Raw genomic sequence first — 17,145 nt, forward strand, 5'->3', positions numbered from 1 at the left:
GTGGCAGCAAGTGAAGTCGCTGTGAAAATACCCCAGAATTAACTTTTTTTAGAGATAACAAGCATGAATTCCTAACAGATGAGTACATATCACCCCAGGATAAAGGAAAAATGGACGCAGAACTTGTTTAAGGGCACGTTTCTAAATGATGGATTAAATAAAAGGCATACAAGGATTTCCTATGCCCAGAAAGAATTTTAATACAGATGCAATGTATTCCTAAGTGAGGAAGAAGATACTCCCCTGCCATAAATGCAATGCTCAGCTTGGTCTTGGCCAGGAAGGCAGGAATGTGACACCTCCACAAAATGTGTATCTGCGTGCATGTGTGTGTGCTCACACACTTAGAGACATAAATTAACAGTCTGGCAGCTGATGGGTATTGCAAATGCTACAGAAAACACGATATAGCACTAAAGCAGACATGCTTCAGATAACACAAAGGCTCTGTACATCTAAAATAGATTAAAATCATGTGAAAGATTTCCTGCTGCTCCTGCAGAAGATTAAAACTTTGGTACATTCATAAAACAAATGTGAAGATTTAGCAAAGCAGTGCCCTTCACAATGACTCTTTGTCTCGCCAAGCACGGAGCCTGGCAATGGAGACACCCTGAAAGGGTATATCCGACCAATTTGGGCCTGGTAGGTGGGCTCCAGCCCATAAAAAAAGAAAGCTACAGATCCTATGAAACACACAGTGAAGAAAAAAACCTGTTAACCCTGATCTAATCTGTGAGCTAATCCCTCATCGAGAAAGCAACATTAGACCAAACTCCTAAATCTTGACAGAAAAGAACTCGGTATAGATTAACTACAGAATTTGCCTACACGAGCTTAGCATAAGGAATGACTTATAAAATGAAGAGGAAGACCATTAGTATGTCCCTCTCTGTTTCAACAGCATTTAACACATGGGTGCAGACCTAATTTTCAAACCACACAATAATGTTTGGTGTTTTAATAATACTTTTCCATCCCATTTGCATTGATCTAATGCTCTGCCATCTCGTAGTTCTGCAAACAGAGCAGAAGAAACAGGTGTTGGGTATATTTTAAATTGCTTTTCTCTAATGTGTTCATTCACCCATTTCCAGACATATCTGGGGAAACGCAGCCATGGATGCTGATGTCTAATTCTCTAGGCCTGGGTATTATGAGGGATAACTTCAAGAAAATCAATGCTACTGAAGCTGGACTAAGCACACCACTCAGGGTAAGCAAGGGAACTCAGCTAGCCCCCAGGATAATAAATAAGCCTTTCCCCTCTCCACAGTGGCATCACATATGTCTTAACACAATGCTAGTTAACCAAAACATCACTTTTTTGCACTACTTGATTTCACAACTGCATGATGCTAAGTCAGTGAGATTTTAAGTAGGTCCCGAGGGTCAAGGGAATGCTGATACACCTCTAGGCTCCCAGGAGATGCTCAGGACCTTGCAGGGTGGCAGCCTGCAGGCTGGATTTGTTTCCTGGCACAATTCCACCTTCTCTGCTATGCCTTTAAAAGAGGCGGAAAATGCCTGATAAGACAGCACACAAAGCCTATAGGCTGAGTTTCTCCTTCCATGCTTGCAATGTGATGAGATGCTTAAAGCCAAGACCTGCTGCTAGACTGCTGTGGGTCCACAAGAAAAATCCTACAAGAGGCATTTGATGCCCAGCATGAAAAAGCTGACAGCGCTGCGCTTTGTGGATTTTCATTTCTTCATTTCATGACCCAACAGTTCAGGTCAGTGATTCATGAAATCTGTAAAACAAGCTCCTCCTCTCTGCAAACTCCAGATATATGCAAATCATTCCTTAACTAAGGCAAAGCTCTAGGCAATAAGAAATGTGATTTTTCTAATGAGACACAACAACCGTGGTAGACAGCAGTGTGTGAACCAAAGCCCTCATCCTGGACAACTCTGATCTTGCCATGCTTTTCAAAGTACGAACCTGAATCAGTACTTGCAAAATCATCTGTATCTTTATACTGGGTCAACTTTTCATCTAAATAGCTAACAAGTTTTTAAACCTGGGTCGTAATACCAATTGTTCCCTGTCCATTTCTAACAGACTCACTGTCTGGTGAAACATGATTTTGTGGAAAATATATGTCAGACAATATTCCGCTGAATCTGTCATCATATATATCGATGAGCCGGGAAAATCAAATCTCTTCCACGAGCTAAGGAGGGACTAAATAATAAATGAGCTCTGTGTTTTTATTTTAATATCCAAATAATTTAACACAAGCTTACAATACACCTATAAAAGGTCTATAAACTATTTGACTCATTTCTGTAATTGTCAAGCATTCATAACAAAAACCTGAAGTCTTGCATATTGAGCTATGAAGACTTTTTATTAGGAAGTTCATTAAACCTAGAAAAGAGGACTGGTTTTCTTCATTATTGTTGGTAACCTGAATCAATAGAATGGATTTACCAAACAAATGTGAGGTTTTTTAATGCTCGACTAAATTCTTCCATGTAAGAACTTCCATACAGTATTAGATTAGCTGGATGGCTTAAGCACTCTCCAGGAGAGGCCAGGATCAGATACTTGGATATAAATGATGCACTAATTGAGCTGTCAGTAGTGTGTTTATCCTTGACATCTTCCGGATGTTAGCATGTGCAACACGTTTTTAAGAGAAACAATCTAATATTGAGACAGTTAAAAGAATTAGATTAGTAGTATCTAAATAAATAAAGATTGAAATCAGCCTTAAGCATAACACAAAAAGCAAACAAAGCATCCTCAGAGTCGACGCAAAGTATGAATTTTGTGGAAATGTCACCGACATTCTTTGCGCATCCAGTCTCTCAAGGCTATTGGTATTTCATTGAATAACTGAGATGAGCTGATGGTCACTGCTACTATTTGATGTATGTAGACCCATTCTTGCCCCTTGACTTTGGTTTAAATTGTGTCATCAGATCTGTGTGTACATTTCCTATTGGCTACTTGAATTTAACAGAGAATATTATGGAATTTACATACACGACCTTTTTTTTTTTTAATTCAAACTTACTTTGCCTTATTATTATCATTTTATGAAGAGTTTTTTTCTTATTTAATAAGCAAACAAAATTAAAATTCCACATGCATGAAGAAAAATGTTATTAAACCCAGTTTTCCCAGTGCTTAGGCTTTGTCATCAGTGCTACTTCTCAAGTTGCTATCTAAAATAAAGGGACATCTGGGAGCTATTGAAATTTGCAATAATCAAAGAAAAAAGAATAATCCATAAGAACGCCATGCCTTAATTATTTTGCAGTTTAAAATTCCCGTTCACATCTCTTGCACAAAGGCCACTCAGTTAACAACTGAACTAGTAATATTTGCAGTGATGCACTTGATAATTCTTCATCTTATCGGATCACATCAGTTAGAGACAATAGTCTAATTGAGGAGACCACTTATCACTGCAGACAGATGAATCACACCAGGACTTTTCCCATATTTTGCTGTGTAAGACTTTCTGCCTCAATACATACGAGAAGCAGAGTGCAATGTCATATGCAAATCTGTCTCTGAAAGATTTTTAACCTCCGGTCATCTCCTGCCTTTGGAAAGTTGTTAGCTAGTTCTGAAAATAGCAACTTGATGGAAAAAAAAAATATTAACAATCAGGAGGGGAAGGGGAAGGGGGGTGAGTTCAGCCCATGCATCTCTAGAAAGCTGGTGCAGAATAACAACTCCTGAAGAACACGGGGTGCAGGATGGAAATCTGCAGCGTGGGATGAGCGAGCTCAGTGTGTGCCTTCTATGCCACTGGGGAACTGGGGTCTCTGCTAGATCCACCACCACACCGACCTGTCCCGCAGGTGGCTTCACCCTCTGCTGATAAACCCATGCAGAGGCAGTATGAGATGAACACACTTTCGATTTTTTTTAGATCTGTTTATTTTCTTCCTTTTCTTTTCTTTTTTTCCTTTTCTTTCCTTTTTTCCTTTGCTTTTTTCCCCACTGACATTCAAGTTCAGCATGTCGCCATTTGAAGCTGACACCATGAAACAGCTTTCATTGTCTTTTTGGAAAGTTGCCCCTACATACTTACTGTTCCACTAAAAACCCTTTCAGGTGTCCTTGAAATAATAAAAAATATTTCCCTTATTTCCAGCAAGCACAGCCAGTGATAATTTTTAAGCTCAGGATGGAACTAAGAGGCTGTTTACCTATTTTTTTTTTAATTTGCATCATCTGATAGGCTTCAGTGTTAAAAAGGGAAAGGCATGTGCCTTTGGAGCCATTTAAACCTCAGACAAAATGTTCAATCAGACACAGTGCCTTATTTTTACCCCATCACCAGCATGTCACCAAGAAAAAATGCATCTTTCCCTGCCAAATGTGGGCAATGCTAAAGATCCATGAAACAAATGCTTACACAGATTCATAATCCAGGACTTAAGCAATCAATGTTCTGTAGAGTACTATTCAGCTACATAAACCCAATGAGCTTCAGCTTTTGTACCTCTCCTGTAAAAATAGACATGATCATATTGCCACATGGCTGCCTATATGCTTCAGAAAATGCTGCTTTTTCTCATGAAGGACCACTGACTTCAGGCCTCACCACCCGCAAAGGCTACAGCCTAAGTGAATAGGTTCAGAACCAAAACAAGTTTAAATCTGTTAAGTTCTTGTGTGGGAGATGCTGGATAAAAAGAGGATGGCAGAGAACGTAATGCCGGTCCAACACCAAACCACCAGCCTGGTGTTTGTGGGAAGAACTGAGGGCGGTGCTATTTTAAAATGCTACTTCTCAAGATTTTAAACCCCCTCTCCCCTGCAAACTGTGGCCGTAAAGTTTCCAGCAGCAATTTCCCCTGTGATATTCCACACCAAATTCCAAGTGGAATAAAATGATAGTTCCTCCATCAAAATTCCCCTCATAATTACAGCTTCCCATTAAATGAGTCGAAATTGGAATTCTTTTTAGAAGGCAACAATTACAGCAGATTATTATGCTTCCCTCTAATTATTGCATACAAATATGTGCTATGTAACACAGTTTATTGTACCCTGTTAGTGTACTTACAGTAAATAGAAACCAATGTGCTTCATTCAGCCCATGTATTTTGACACTCACATCAGATTTACCAATTTATCTTCATTACAACCCCTTTGCACTGTTACTGACATCCTTCTCAGAGCCACGCTCAAGCGTCACAGAAGGAAGATTGATGAGGCTTGTATATACTGATTTGCGACAAAAGCAAGGCACTTGAGAGGCACTGTTACTATTCTGATAGCACTAAGATGGCTAAAAATTAGCTGCACAAAGCCAACACTCTGCTCCCACTTCTCCTCCACATTAATTATGGTACGTGACTCGGACCTTGAAAGGCTAAGGCTGTTGTAACAATATTTTTAAACCTATTGTCTTCAGTTGCTTCGCCGCTCTTGAAGAGATTTAAAGTTCTGACTGTGCTTATTTTTTAGCGACTTTTTTTATTCCTTAGAGAGGCTTTGAGTAGACAAGTTTTCCACCATGACAAATGTTAAAAGATAACTTCTGAACAAATCTGCAGTGGTAAATTTAAACATATTTTGGAGGAACCGAGAGATATTATGGATATAATTTTCAAAACTGGCTTAAATGACTTAAGAGCCTGAACCCCATGTGCTCATCAAAGAGAGACTAAATAGCCTCAGCACTTTAAAAGCACCAACTTATTATATACTGTTATCAAGAGGATGAAGAGGTCATCTCTTGCTACAGATAATTTATCCCTCCAATCATAAAGTTTCAAAGACTTTTGCTAGAATTGCACACTGAAGCCTGTAACCATTTTTGGCTCATTCTTTTGCTAAATACAGGTCTTGCTGCAGCAATTCCAAGCAAACTGAACTCCCCAGCAGTGGGTGCGTTTTGCAGAGGCTTTCTGTGTTGGAGGCATAAGTAACCCAGCATCTGCTACAGGGCATTCAGAAACCGCTCAGGGTGAGAAAGCGTGCACTCAAATCCACTTTCCGGGCTGACCGTGCAAGTCAATGAACTGCAGCCTGGATGCAATGATCCTCTCCCATCAGGCTGCCCATGTACGCTGGAAAGCAGACCAGGAATTATTCATATTCTGGACATCTCAAAATCAGCTGCCACAACACAAGGATGCAGATCCTGCATGAAATGGTTTAATTTTTATGCTTATTGTTGGACCTCCATCACTCCAGCAGCTGTTTGCATAAAATCACATAGCAAAATCACTAGTTTGTAAGGCTGTCAGACCAGGATTAGGAGGCATCTACAAAAAATGTGAGCAGAAAAAACAGCCAGACTATTTTCTGTGGTCTTCCACAGCTCAAACTCCACTAATATTCTCCACTTCTAGCATCTTCTTTTTCATCAATTAGCATAATGCAGGAGCAGATAGAGTTAAGTGCTAACATAGAAATTATTAGGAGACAACACATACCCAAAAGAATAAGGAAGTAAAAGAAGGAAAGAAGAAGAGGAAGATGTGTCCAATTACTGAAGGAGAATAAAGACAGATCACCTGAAACCTGCAATTGCACCTCACTTGGAAATACATAGCTATTTTCATTTACCTGCAAAGCAAGCAGGTAACTCTCAGAATTAGCTTTCTTGTTTCAGATGGATATTTAAATACTTCATCCCACCTTCAGAAGCTGTAAGAAAGTCTGTGAAATAAAATAAATGCTTTTGGCTTGCTTCATGTGAGAAAGTAATGCAATCAAGTGGTCATTTTCCTCCCATTTCAGGCAGAACCATTCCATTAGTAATAATCCACTAAAGCAAGAGACAATCTTGTATAAAATCCAGTGACATCCAATTTAAACCTAAACAGAAAAATTCTACCTGATAACAAGCACTGAATAAAACCTGCAGCCTTGCAAGACATTACAAATGTGTCAAAAAAAATTAAGCCCTCAATTTGGGAGCAAAAAAAAAAAAGCATTGACAATGCTACAAGTCAATGAAAAATCTGGGAGAAAAAATAGTTTTTTTCTCTCCTCCCAAAAAGCCCAAATAAAACAACAAAAAAAAACCCCAACCTCCCCAAACAACATCACCGTAACAAACAAAATATCTCAATTATTATAAAGGGGAGTCTATTTCTGCCTTCCTCAATCATCTCTTAACTCAGGGTCTAGGCATGTTTCTGTGCTCACTTTGGCACGTAGTCTTTGGTAAGTGCAAGTCCTGTGACAGCAGCCTTGGGAACCGTTAAAAAAGTCACACAGACACAGGTCCATACATCCAAAGAAGATAATTAAAGGAGGAAGGAAGAACAGATGCACAGCTGACCTGGGCTCAGTACTTTGCAACAGACTTCTTGTGCACTGACAAGGGGAGTCACTTAGATTCACCTTTCCTAAGCATGGCAGCCTTAAAAATACACATCCCAGTCCTCACTGGTAATTCATGTTTCCTCCAATATGGACAGGGACGGATGACTCCAGAAGAGCCACCCTAAGCCATCACAGGCAGCGGTCTGGAGATGAGCATTGGCACTACACACAAGTACAATGACTAACATCTGCCATCCTATTTCACCTCGTTTTCCTAACAGCTTTTGTGAAAGAGGTGGCAATACTGCTGGTAATGGAATTTGCTCCGTAAGCAGCGGCCAGTATGGGTATAGCATCCCTGACAAATTCAGGTAGGGAAAAGACAGGCTTATTAAAAATAATTAAAAAGTTGTATCTAGGAAAGCTTTTGCCTCACACAGGCACTGGGCAAAGGGGAGCAAGGGTTGCCAGGTCAAGCACTAATCAGAGCTTTTCAAAGGGAGCCAAGTTTGCTCTCTTTTATACCAGGCAGACTACTTGAAGAAGGGTATGAAATGAAGCCGGAAGGGAAATACCGTACTACTGGGTAGCCATGGTTGTCTCAGCAATTAAGGCCTCCCCAGGGGGTTAATTACACACAGAGACAGCCAGGCATTTTAGAAAATGTTTTCTGAGTGCACCACAAGCACAAGCACAGCTTGGCCAGCCTGGCTCCAGATCCCCAGCAGCTTATTTGCTCTGATCCCCAGGAACACGCCTCCCAAGAGGTCAATGGTTCATCAGCAGCTCAACGCATTGATTTGGCCATTGGGCCCGTGTCCCTGCCAAAGCCTGATTTCCTTTCCTGCACACCATTCCCAGGTGGGTTTTACAACCCTGTGGTCCTCTCCCCACTTCTCCAGGACACCCTGCTGAGGTGTTTCTCTTCTCCATAGCCTGCCTTCTACTGCACTCCCCGTTCACAAGCCTTGGGGCGCCCTATGATACCAATTTCCCTCTAGAGGATCTTCAGTCCTCAAAATCTTGCAGATGGTTATTTTTTCAAACAAGATAAAATTCAGAGGAAGGAGTATATTAACTTGTATTGAGGACTAAAGTCTAAGTCCTATAAGTAATTTTTTTTTTTTTTTTTTTGCTATTAATAGTAACACTTCCCCATCTGTATGGGAATCCTCTGGCAAATGTGAATTTGGCATGTTTCACTGAGGTCTCTGAGGCAAACACATAAATGCAGAAGAGACTTACAGACCTAAGATCTCATCAATAGATATATTTCAAAATCAATGGCAATTTCATTCAGTTTCTGATCTTCTCTGACAGTATAAACTGGAAAGCTTGGAGTTATTGGAACACATGATTATTTTACTAACTTTCCAACTTAATAAATCCTAAAAAGGGGAAAATCCTTTTATTTCCTTCCATTTATTTATGGCCTGCAATGTGTAAGAACCTGCAGTGAATTACCAAGAAAAGGAAAAAAACCAACAAACCACCAAACTTGTACAGTAATAAATTATCCCTTCTCTCCTGTGTTCTGCACTAACTAAAATAATTTGGGATTTCTAACAAACAAAAATAACCATGGAATATGCAAAAGTATATTTTACTACATTTTGCTGCCAGATAGTGATTGCATTGGGAACTATTTTGTCCAGATGTTTTTTAACTTGCATAGATTTGAAGAGAATTTCCTAAAATACATAGTAGGAATGATTGATTATGTGGGACAACATGGCCCTTTTCTACGTGTTACGAACACAAATCAAGAATTCCTTATTTCACAAATAGACAAGAGAACGGAGTCAAGGATCTTCTACTCAAGGGAAAAAAACCACAGCATGGTGTACAGCAATGTGAAATAAAGCACATGTGGTAAACCCAGTAGTTTACAAGTATATCACTCCATATCCAACATAAGTGAGCTACTTCCAAAGAGAAACATTCATCCACGGGCCAAGGGTTTAGATGTTCTTTTTGGAGGGCAGTTTTTAACCTGAAAATTGTTGTTGATAGTCCCAATAAGTGAAAGCTAAAGAAATTATTCATTGATTCAGGTGATGCAGTGAATGTGAGCAAGGTCAAAGTTTGCTTTCATCCAAAAGAATAGTTTACATGTAAGATCTAAGATGCAAAACTTTAAACATGTTTAAGCTGAGAGACTGAAAATCTTGGCAGTGTTGGGGTGATTCCACCAATTAAAAAAAAAAAAATATTACTCTAGATATTCTAAACTTCTGTCACAAATAAAATATAAGGGCCACAATAAAAGATTTAAGCCAAGCAGATTAGAAGTGGAAATCAAGTGTTGTGCATATCATTCAATTTTTTTTTCCTGTGCTTGCGAATTGCAAAATATATTATTTCTTCTGTATAATCAGGCAATTCCCAGGTTTGTGCGAGTCTGTCATACACTGAGAGAAAGGAGAATACCACTCTCCTGGAACAGGAAGAAGTGATTTTAAACTACAAAAATCAGTTAACCTTTTAACATATATTTTCCACTTAATCTTACCTCCAAAAAATGCTCTGCTTGCTGTTCCCGATCCAATTTTCTCGATGTTGTTGTAATCAGACCTGTGAAAAAAGGATGGCATTTGATTGTCAATACCCGTTGAAAAATATATGTCTCCATCGACCAGAAGAAATAAATTCATTTTTCAAACACTCAAAGGGAAAAAATCTATTTGAAGCTATATCAGACACAGATTTCTTGACATCTGTCAAGCATTTTCTTTCTCAATGCAGCCATTATGACTTTCTGACTAACAATGAATCTCTGAAGAAAAATGCTGGGAGAAAAGTAACTGAGAAACAGTTATCTATGTATCTACAGTTAACTTGCTACATTTATTACAGTGAATAAAAAAAAAAAAACTTCCTAAAGAATCACTATTTTGTCTTATGATTAAGTGCTTCAATGAATCATTTGCATTTGACTGAAGTCCTTCCGTAAAAACCTCATTAAAGATTTCAGAGTTCTCAAACAATTAATGGGATAGGATGCTGATTACTTCCACGCCAAGAATACTTGACAAAGAAGGTTATTTCTGTAATAACTACTTGTATACATAATGATTTCTAAATGTAATCATTCTAATGCATTAAAGGTTTTGTACTACAATTTCATCAATTTGTTCCATGCTCAAATTGAGTCTTTAAAATAAAGTACCCTTTTACATGAGGATGATCAAGATATCTTTTTTTTAAAGCAATGTACTTTCACAAATGATTAACCTCTTGTGAGATTTATACCAAGGAAAGAAAATGAAACACTTCCAAAGTTCCCTCAAGAAAAGTGATGCTTATCTTCTATGAACGTAGCTGTTTTTTATTTTGTTCTCACTAGAGATTTGAAGGGCAGATTTGAGTTTTCCCACATACAAAACATTTCTTTGGATAGGAAAATGCATCATGTGCTTGTTTTGTGATAGATTCTGACAAGTGTAAAGGGAGCAACTTTTCCTAGAGATAAAGCTGGTTCTGGAGACAATGCCGGCGGACAAAGTTGTTCTCAAGAATTCCTCGTCTCTAAGTTTACCTAGGAAGACAAGAAAATACATACTCCCTGGATTATACTATTATTATATATTATACTATTATTATATATTATTAAACTTATTTATTTAATCAGACCATCCAAACATCTAAGCACAAACCCACGATGACGCTAAATTCTTCAAAAAACCATCAGCAACATCTTGCATCTACATAGAATCATAGAATCATAGAATGTTTTGGGTTGGAAGGGACCCCTGCAGGTCATCTAGCCCAACCCCCCTGCAGTGAGCAGGGACACCACTAACTAGGTCAGGTTGCTCAGAGCCCCGTCCAACCTGGCCTTGAATGTTTCCAGGAATGGGGCCTCCACCACCTCTCTGGGCAACCTGTTCCAGTGTTTCACCACCCTCAGTATAAAGAATTTCTTCCTTAGATCCAGTCTAAATCTACCCTGCTTCAGTTTAAAACCATTACCCCTTGTCCTGACACAGCTGGCCCTACTGAAAAGATTTTCCCCATCTTTCCTATAGGCCCCCTTTAAGTACTGAAAGGCTGCAATCAGGTGTCCCCGCAGCCTTCTCTTCTCTAGGCTGAACAATCACCTCTAGTCTCAGAATGCTTCTACAGCCACAGTTCCTCATACACTGTCGCCTTCTCCTTGGAGGAATCACTTTATCTATTCTGGTGTAAAGGGGTGAAATATTACTTGAAGTAATGGGATGAAATGAACAAAGGGAAGTCCACTCTGCTTCCAATATTTCAGACTTGTTACAAGATCTATTAGACCACAGAAGCGACACCCAAGGGGAGGTCACAGAAACCAGAGTGGATCACTGCAATGACATGGAAGAACCTGGTGCTGGCAAAAGGCTGAAAAACCAAAACAACTGGTATCACCTGCATCGAGCCATGGTAAATATTCAAAAAAGTTACACCATATGGGAGACATCTACTCACCACATGAGTTTAAACAGACATGACAGCACAGATGACAAATTGGTGTCATTCACACAAGATTTCCCCATGTCTAGAGAGAACGCAAAGATACAGGGAAGTTGTTCCTAATTATGAAAGAATTTCAGCCCCAATAAATTGATAAAGTAAAAATTTCAAATTTCAAATATCGCTGTTCATCACATGCATGGTCACTATATATATTTATCAAGCACAACCTAACCATGGTAAGGAATATGATCATTTTTGTATCATCTTCCACTTCCTTCCTTCCTAATGTGCCACTATGAACTCCACCTACTTTCTTCTTAAACAAGAAATGTCTAGCTGTAAATTGTAGGAGGTCTCTGTCCTCATCATCTTCTTCAGGCAGACGAACCGACATTCCTTTTGAAGACCAAGAGCTAACATCCGAAACTGAGTATCGCTGCCAGAATGAATAGCACTTGTCTTTCACTGGTAAAACTAAAACTACTACTACTACTACTACTGCTGCTGCTAAAGGGTTTTTTTTTTGTTTTCCTTTTTTTCAATGTAGAGCCTTTTGGACTGCAGTAATGGTCAGAGTGCCTTCAGACCTGTATTTCCTTCTAAAAGAAGTGTATGAACATATGGCAAGTCTCTACGACAGAAGTGCCTACATTTTAAGCGTAGCAGATCTTAACAGATTTAGCACCCAGACTTAAGGGCGTGTCCTAAAGGGCAGGTAACCAGACAATCACCATCAGTTCTGCAGACCTGATTCTGCAGTATAGAGCTAGCACAACTAGTTGTTTTTGCTTTAAAGACAGTTCTGGACACTTTCATTAGGTTGTTACGACACTCTATAGAAATAATTGGTCGTTTACGTGTGCAGTTGTGGGGCATCGAGCTTCCATTCCTGTTCTCTGAGGAGCTCTCCCACCCCACACTCATGGTGGCCCCATCGCAGTCTCCTGGCTGCTCACTTCCACATTCATTCCTCAACTCACAGACAGATCACACTACACAACACTACTGTTTAAAATACGACTATACATAAAATTGGATCTCAGCTGCTTGATGTTAATATTTATTTAATTATGGACTTGTATTAGTATGGATGGGAATCTGGTACTTTCAGATTATAAAACTGTATTTCAAGGAATTCTGTTGAAGACCAAGCATCAAAACTGAAATATATTCCAGTTATATCTAAGACTACACACAGCTTTACCACTCCAGTCTCAAAGACATTAATTTCATGGGTTTTGTGAAAACCTTGCTGTGTCCCTCCCTCCTGTATTCAGTATTCCGTGCCATAGATGCATAATAATAGTAATATTTAGCAGTGTGTAGAACTTTATTTTTGAGATACAGGGGCAATTGAGAGAAACTTGGCTTTGCACAAAAGAATGTATCCCAGTTTTAGTTCTTCTCTAACTGTATTCAATCATCATACTCTGTTATGGTGTACAGGCATGATCTAAAGAAAATAACTCACAGAGAAAAATAAATCCAAAGAAATGATGTTAGGCTGCAGTGCTGGTTATGACATAAAATCACAAGGGGACAGTGATCAAAAATGACCCTTTCTTTTTTCCCACCTTCAGTATGTGCTGTAGCTCTTCTAGACACAGCCATCTGGACAACTGTCCAAAGCCAGCTGGGAAATACAGCACACATTTCTCACAAAATAGTCAAAAACACTAACAAGCTTCAAAAGTCACAGCATACCTCTCAAATGGTTTCTTTCAAATTTCCAGGGAAGCCTTATGGTCCTACTAAGGGCAGGAGATACTTATAACTCTGATGATTCTTTAAGAACAGCCGTGAAAGTGAAGAGCAAAACTGGATCTGATAGAAAAACTATTTACAATAAAACCATCAGCTCACAAGCAAGGTTATGTGATTCTATTCCCAACTTTTCATACTTTTCTTTGACTTTCTGAGTTAAAACATCTGTGCATCCTGGCACATCTGCTTCTCAGGCCATATAAATGAACTGTTTTCCGAAACTCCAAAACATTGCTTGACCCAATAATTCATCTTGGCGATAACTATGTGTTCTTACGTAACTTGCTTCTCTACAATACCTGTTACTTTTGCTGTTAGAGTGCTTTTCCCACCCTAATAAATGTTACGGTAACTCTTCCAGAGTTCAGAGATGCTGGAAGGTGAATATGCTTTTCCCACACAAGGTGTCCCATAATGCTGCAAGACACCACGACAAGTCCCAGCTGACACCGACTGGGGAACATGCTTCCAATGCCTCACTGTGCACTGGACAGGATGATCATCCTCTCCTGCATCATTCTCCTCTAAAAGGAAACTCAGTGTGTGGATGGAGAATAAATAGCAGTGTGGTTCACCCCATCAGCTTACTGTATGGGAGAATCAGAGATTTGGGGTGGGCAACATGGCAGACCTGCCTTAGAGCTTAGGTGCAGCCATAGTGACACGGAAGAAAGAACAGGAGCGAGACTAAGAAATCCTGGCACTTTAACTATACATCAGCCTATACAATCTTCAGCCAATGCATCATCTTGGAAACAAATCACCAGTTATTAGGGCTCAGACGTGTGATCAAGGCATGTGAACAGCACAGCACTGATGCTTGGGATAATGCTTTTAGCACATCTCAGGTGCAAAGGGAAAAAAAGAAAAAAAGTTCAGCGAAAGAGATCAAAACCCGCGAGCTGCTTCACATCTGCCGTGAATGAAGCGCACAGTTACTGGAGTGCAAATGTGGAAACGTAAGGTATTAGCAAATGGTAACTTGATCATAGGTCTGATGGCTTAGAATTAATACCAGCTACGTGTGTGGATGCATACGTGTGTGTGCATGTGTGCAAAGATGATTGAAGATGACACAAAATCAGGAATCGTTATGAATGCAACAGTATGACTAATGCTTTATAATATTTTTTTGTAGAAAACTGCATCTTTATTAATAATAAAGCCAGCAAACCTGAGAGAGAGAGCAGCAGCTTCTTGTTCTACTGTGTCAGCTAAGGTATGCTTTGTTATTCGTAAGTGGTGTGATGTTCTGTCTCAAACCAAGTCTTTTGTGATATATTGTATTTTTTTCAACAGTAGTTCTGCTTGGATACCTAAACATGCGGCTATACTAAATGCCTATGTCTGAGGAATACCCAAAAGTACACACAGCGCCCTGATGATATGCAGGTAAAAGGCTTAATCTAGTGCAATTCCACTGCAATCAAAGATGCTCTGAAAATTTATGCTAGCAAAGAATCTCTCTTAAATGAATGTAATCTTTGCATTTTTATTTGTAGTCAAGAATAAATAAAAAAACACAAAAAATTATTAACTTATTTAACATAAACAAATAAAGGCAAACAAATTTATATTCAAATGTAATTTGAGGCCAACATCTTTCATTTCAAAAAGTTCAGTAACTATATTTCTGTTTGCATATCCACATAACTCCTTCCTCAGGAGGTTGTGATACTGCCATCTAATCCTACCAGAGCTCCAAAATCTAATTTGAATTCTGACATTTTTGCCAATCTTTATCAAAGCTTGTTTGGGAATATAAAAATAGTTTATAGGATGGCCTAAAGCTAACAGAGACACTTATGTTTATGGCTATTTTTATTATTAACTTGACAAGAAATGTGGGATAATATGCAAGGCGAAAATCTTGAGAAGTGCAGACGGAGTAAAAGCAAATAGCGACTTTTCAAATCTTAGGTGAATTTGATGCTGATCAAAGTGAAGATGACAACCAAAGATGGGGGAAATAACGCCAAAACTGCAGTAGCCCAAATTGTCACCTGAGGATCATGTATTTATTTGACAACACTATTTTATAAATCACATAAATTATCAATCAGTCAGCCAGAGTAGACCATGCACATAAGCCTTAATTTATATGATGGAAAAGTTAAGCGTTTCTTTGTTTTCTTAACACTTTCTATTCTGGAAAACTCGAGGCATGTTCTACCTCTGTTCTTGCAGTCGGAAAGGGTGATGGCACCTGGACAAACGTGAACCTGCGTGCTAACTCTGCCTTCAATGCTTTAATTAGAGAGGCCAATTGCCAATTAGGATTTTCCGACTGAATAATCCATGGTCTGCCTTCAGTTAGCTTTCCTGTTTCACAGAAGGGTCCTCATACAAATAAAGCCCCTGTGTGTCTGTGTGTGCTTAAGTTGATAGACCATGCTATACAAATACATACATATATACTGTAGATAGTCAAATATTTAAGTATGTATATGTATGCATGTGACATTTTGCATATACCCAATGAGGTGAAATGTTAAAAATCGTTATAAAATATACATATTTACAGAGGTATATTTAGCTCTGAGGTTTACCAATGTTCATTCTTTCAATATACATGCATTATTTGAAGTATTTGTGTTAGAAACAAGTTAATCCATGGACTTCGACAGCCACAGAAGAAAAAATCACCAAGGGCTGCTAAATGTAAAGGCTATGACAGAGGAAATTTTCTAAGCACTGGAGAGCTTGAACAATAGTGCACAGAGGGAAACACTGCTGTGGGTTTGCTGCTTCTGATGCTTATTCTCTCCACACCCAGATCAGCCCACGGCTGTAGGTGTGATAGTGAACTAAACTGACCTTTGGCTTAGAAGAAAATCACGTATTTTTCAATAAAGTGGCACTTAGAGACCAAAAATCAGTTTGCCACAGGCTATTTTATAACACAGATTGAATTTCCCTAATATGGCTATGAAGCCAAGGAGAGCTTGATAGCCTTCTCCTTATGAAATTAAATTATTTTTCTTCAACCTGGGGATGGATAACCCTACCTGAGCTGTTTCCTGAAGTACTGCTTAAAAGATAACAGAATCTGCTATGGAGAGACAGCATGTTTTACCGCCATCTCTGGAAGTGTTGAAAATGTTATGGTGTAAAGAATAAATTTTTTAAAAATGAAATTTTAAAGAACTCTTTTATTAAATTCTTGTTTCCAGACTTTGTTTAGATGATATATGAAAAGAGTGTATGACAGGTAGCAAGCAGGCTAATGTAAAAGAAGCCCAATATGTTCCTCTGTTTTAAGCCAAAGGCTGAGTGCCTTCATAGAGCTAGGAAGGTGAATAGAAAAGCAATGTCTTCCCCTTCCCCAGCAAAAGACTAACGGGATACAATTTACTGCGTGTTTTACTGTCCATTATTAAATAATCTTTTCCTTTTCCCTGCTATACGTACTCATAAAAAATGTTTCATTAAAAAAATACAAGTGTGGGATGGGTTAGAAGTATGACTGGGGACTACAGGTTATTACACAGGGTTTGACCAAAACCTCACAACACACTGCAGGCTGAAGGTGACAGCAGCACATGCTTCACACCCTCTCCACTTGCAGTGTTAGGGTCTTCGACCAAGACAGCCAGGCAGCACAGGACCGTATATATCAGGGCTTATACATCACACCCATGCAAACATGGTCTGGATGGATTAGCCGAGGTCTCGTCTCAAAGCTT

At 39.0% G+C, this 17,145-nt stretch overlaps 1 protein-coding gene across 3 annotated transcripts in view; it reads right to left on the bottom strand.

Annotated features, from left to right (window-relative positions):
- The window catches only part of FAT3 (FAT atypical cadherin 3), a 339,730-nt gene that overhangs the window by 124,248 nt on the left and 198,337 nt on the right, over nucleotides 1-17,145 (bottom strand). For all 3 annotated transcript variants that reach the window (XM_035895315.1, XM_035895314.1, XM_035895313.1), the window contains exon 3: nucleotides 9,765-9,826. In XM_035895315.1, coding sequence (XP_035751208.1) covers nucleotides 9,765-9,826 — 62 coding nt within the window. The remainder of the gene's footprint in view (nucleotides 1-9,764; nucleotides 9,827-17,145) is intronic.

Source organism: Egretta garzetta, unplaced genomic scaffold (assembly GCF_000687185.1).
Source record: "Egretta garzetta isolate BGI_Z169 unplaced genomic scaffold, ASM68718v1 scaffold255, whole genome shotgun sequence".
NCBI classification, from domain to species: domain Eukaryota; kingdom Metazoa; phylum Chordata; class Aves; order Pelecaniformes; family Ardeidae; genus Egretta; species Egretta garzetta.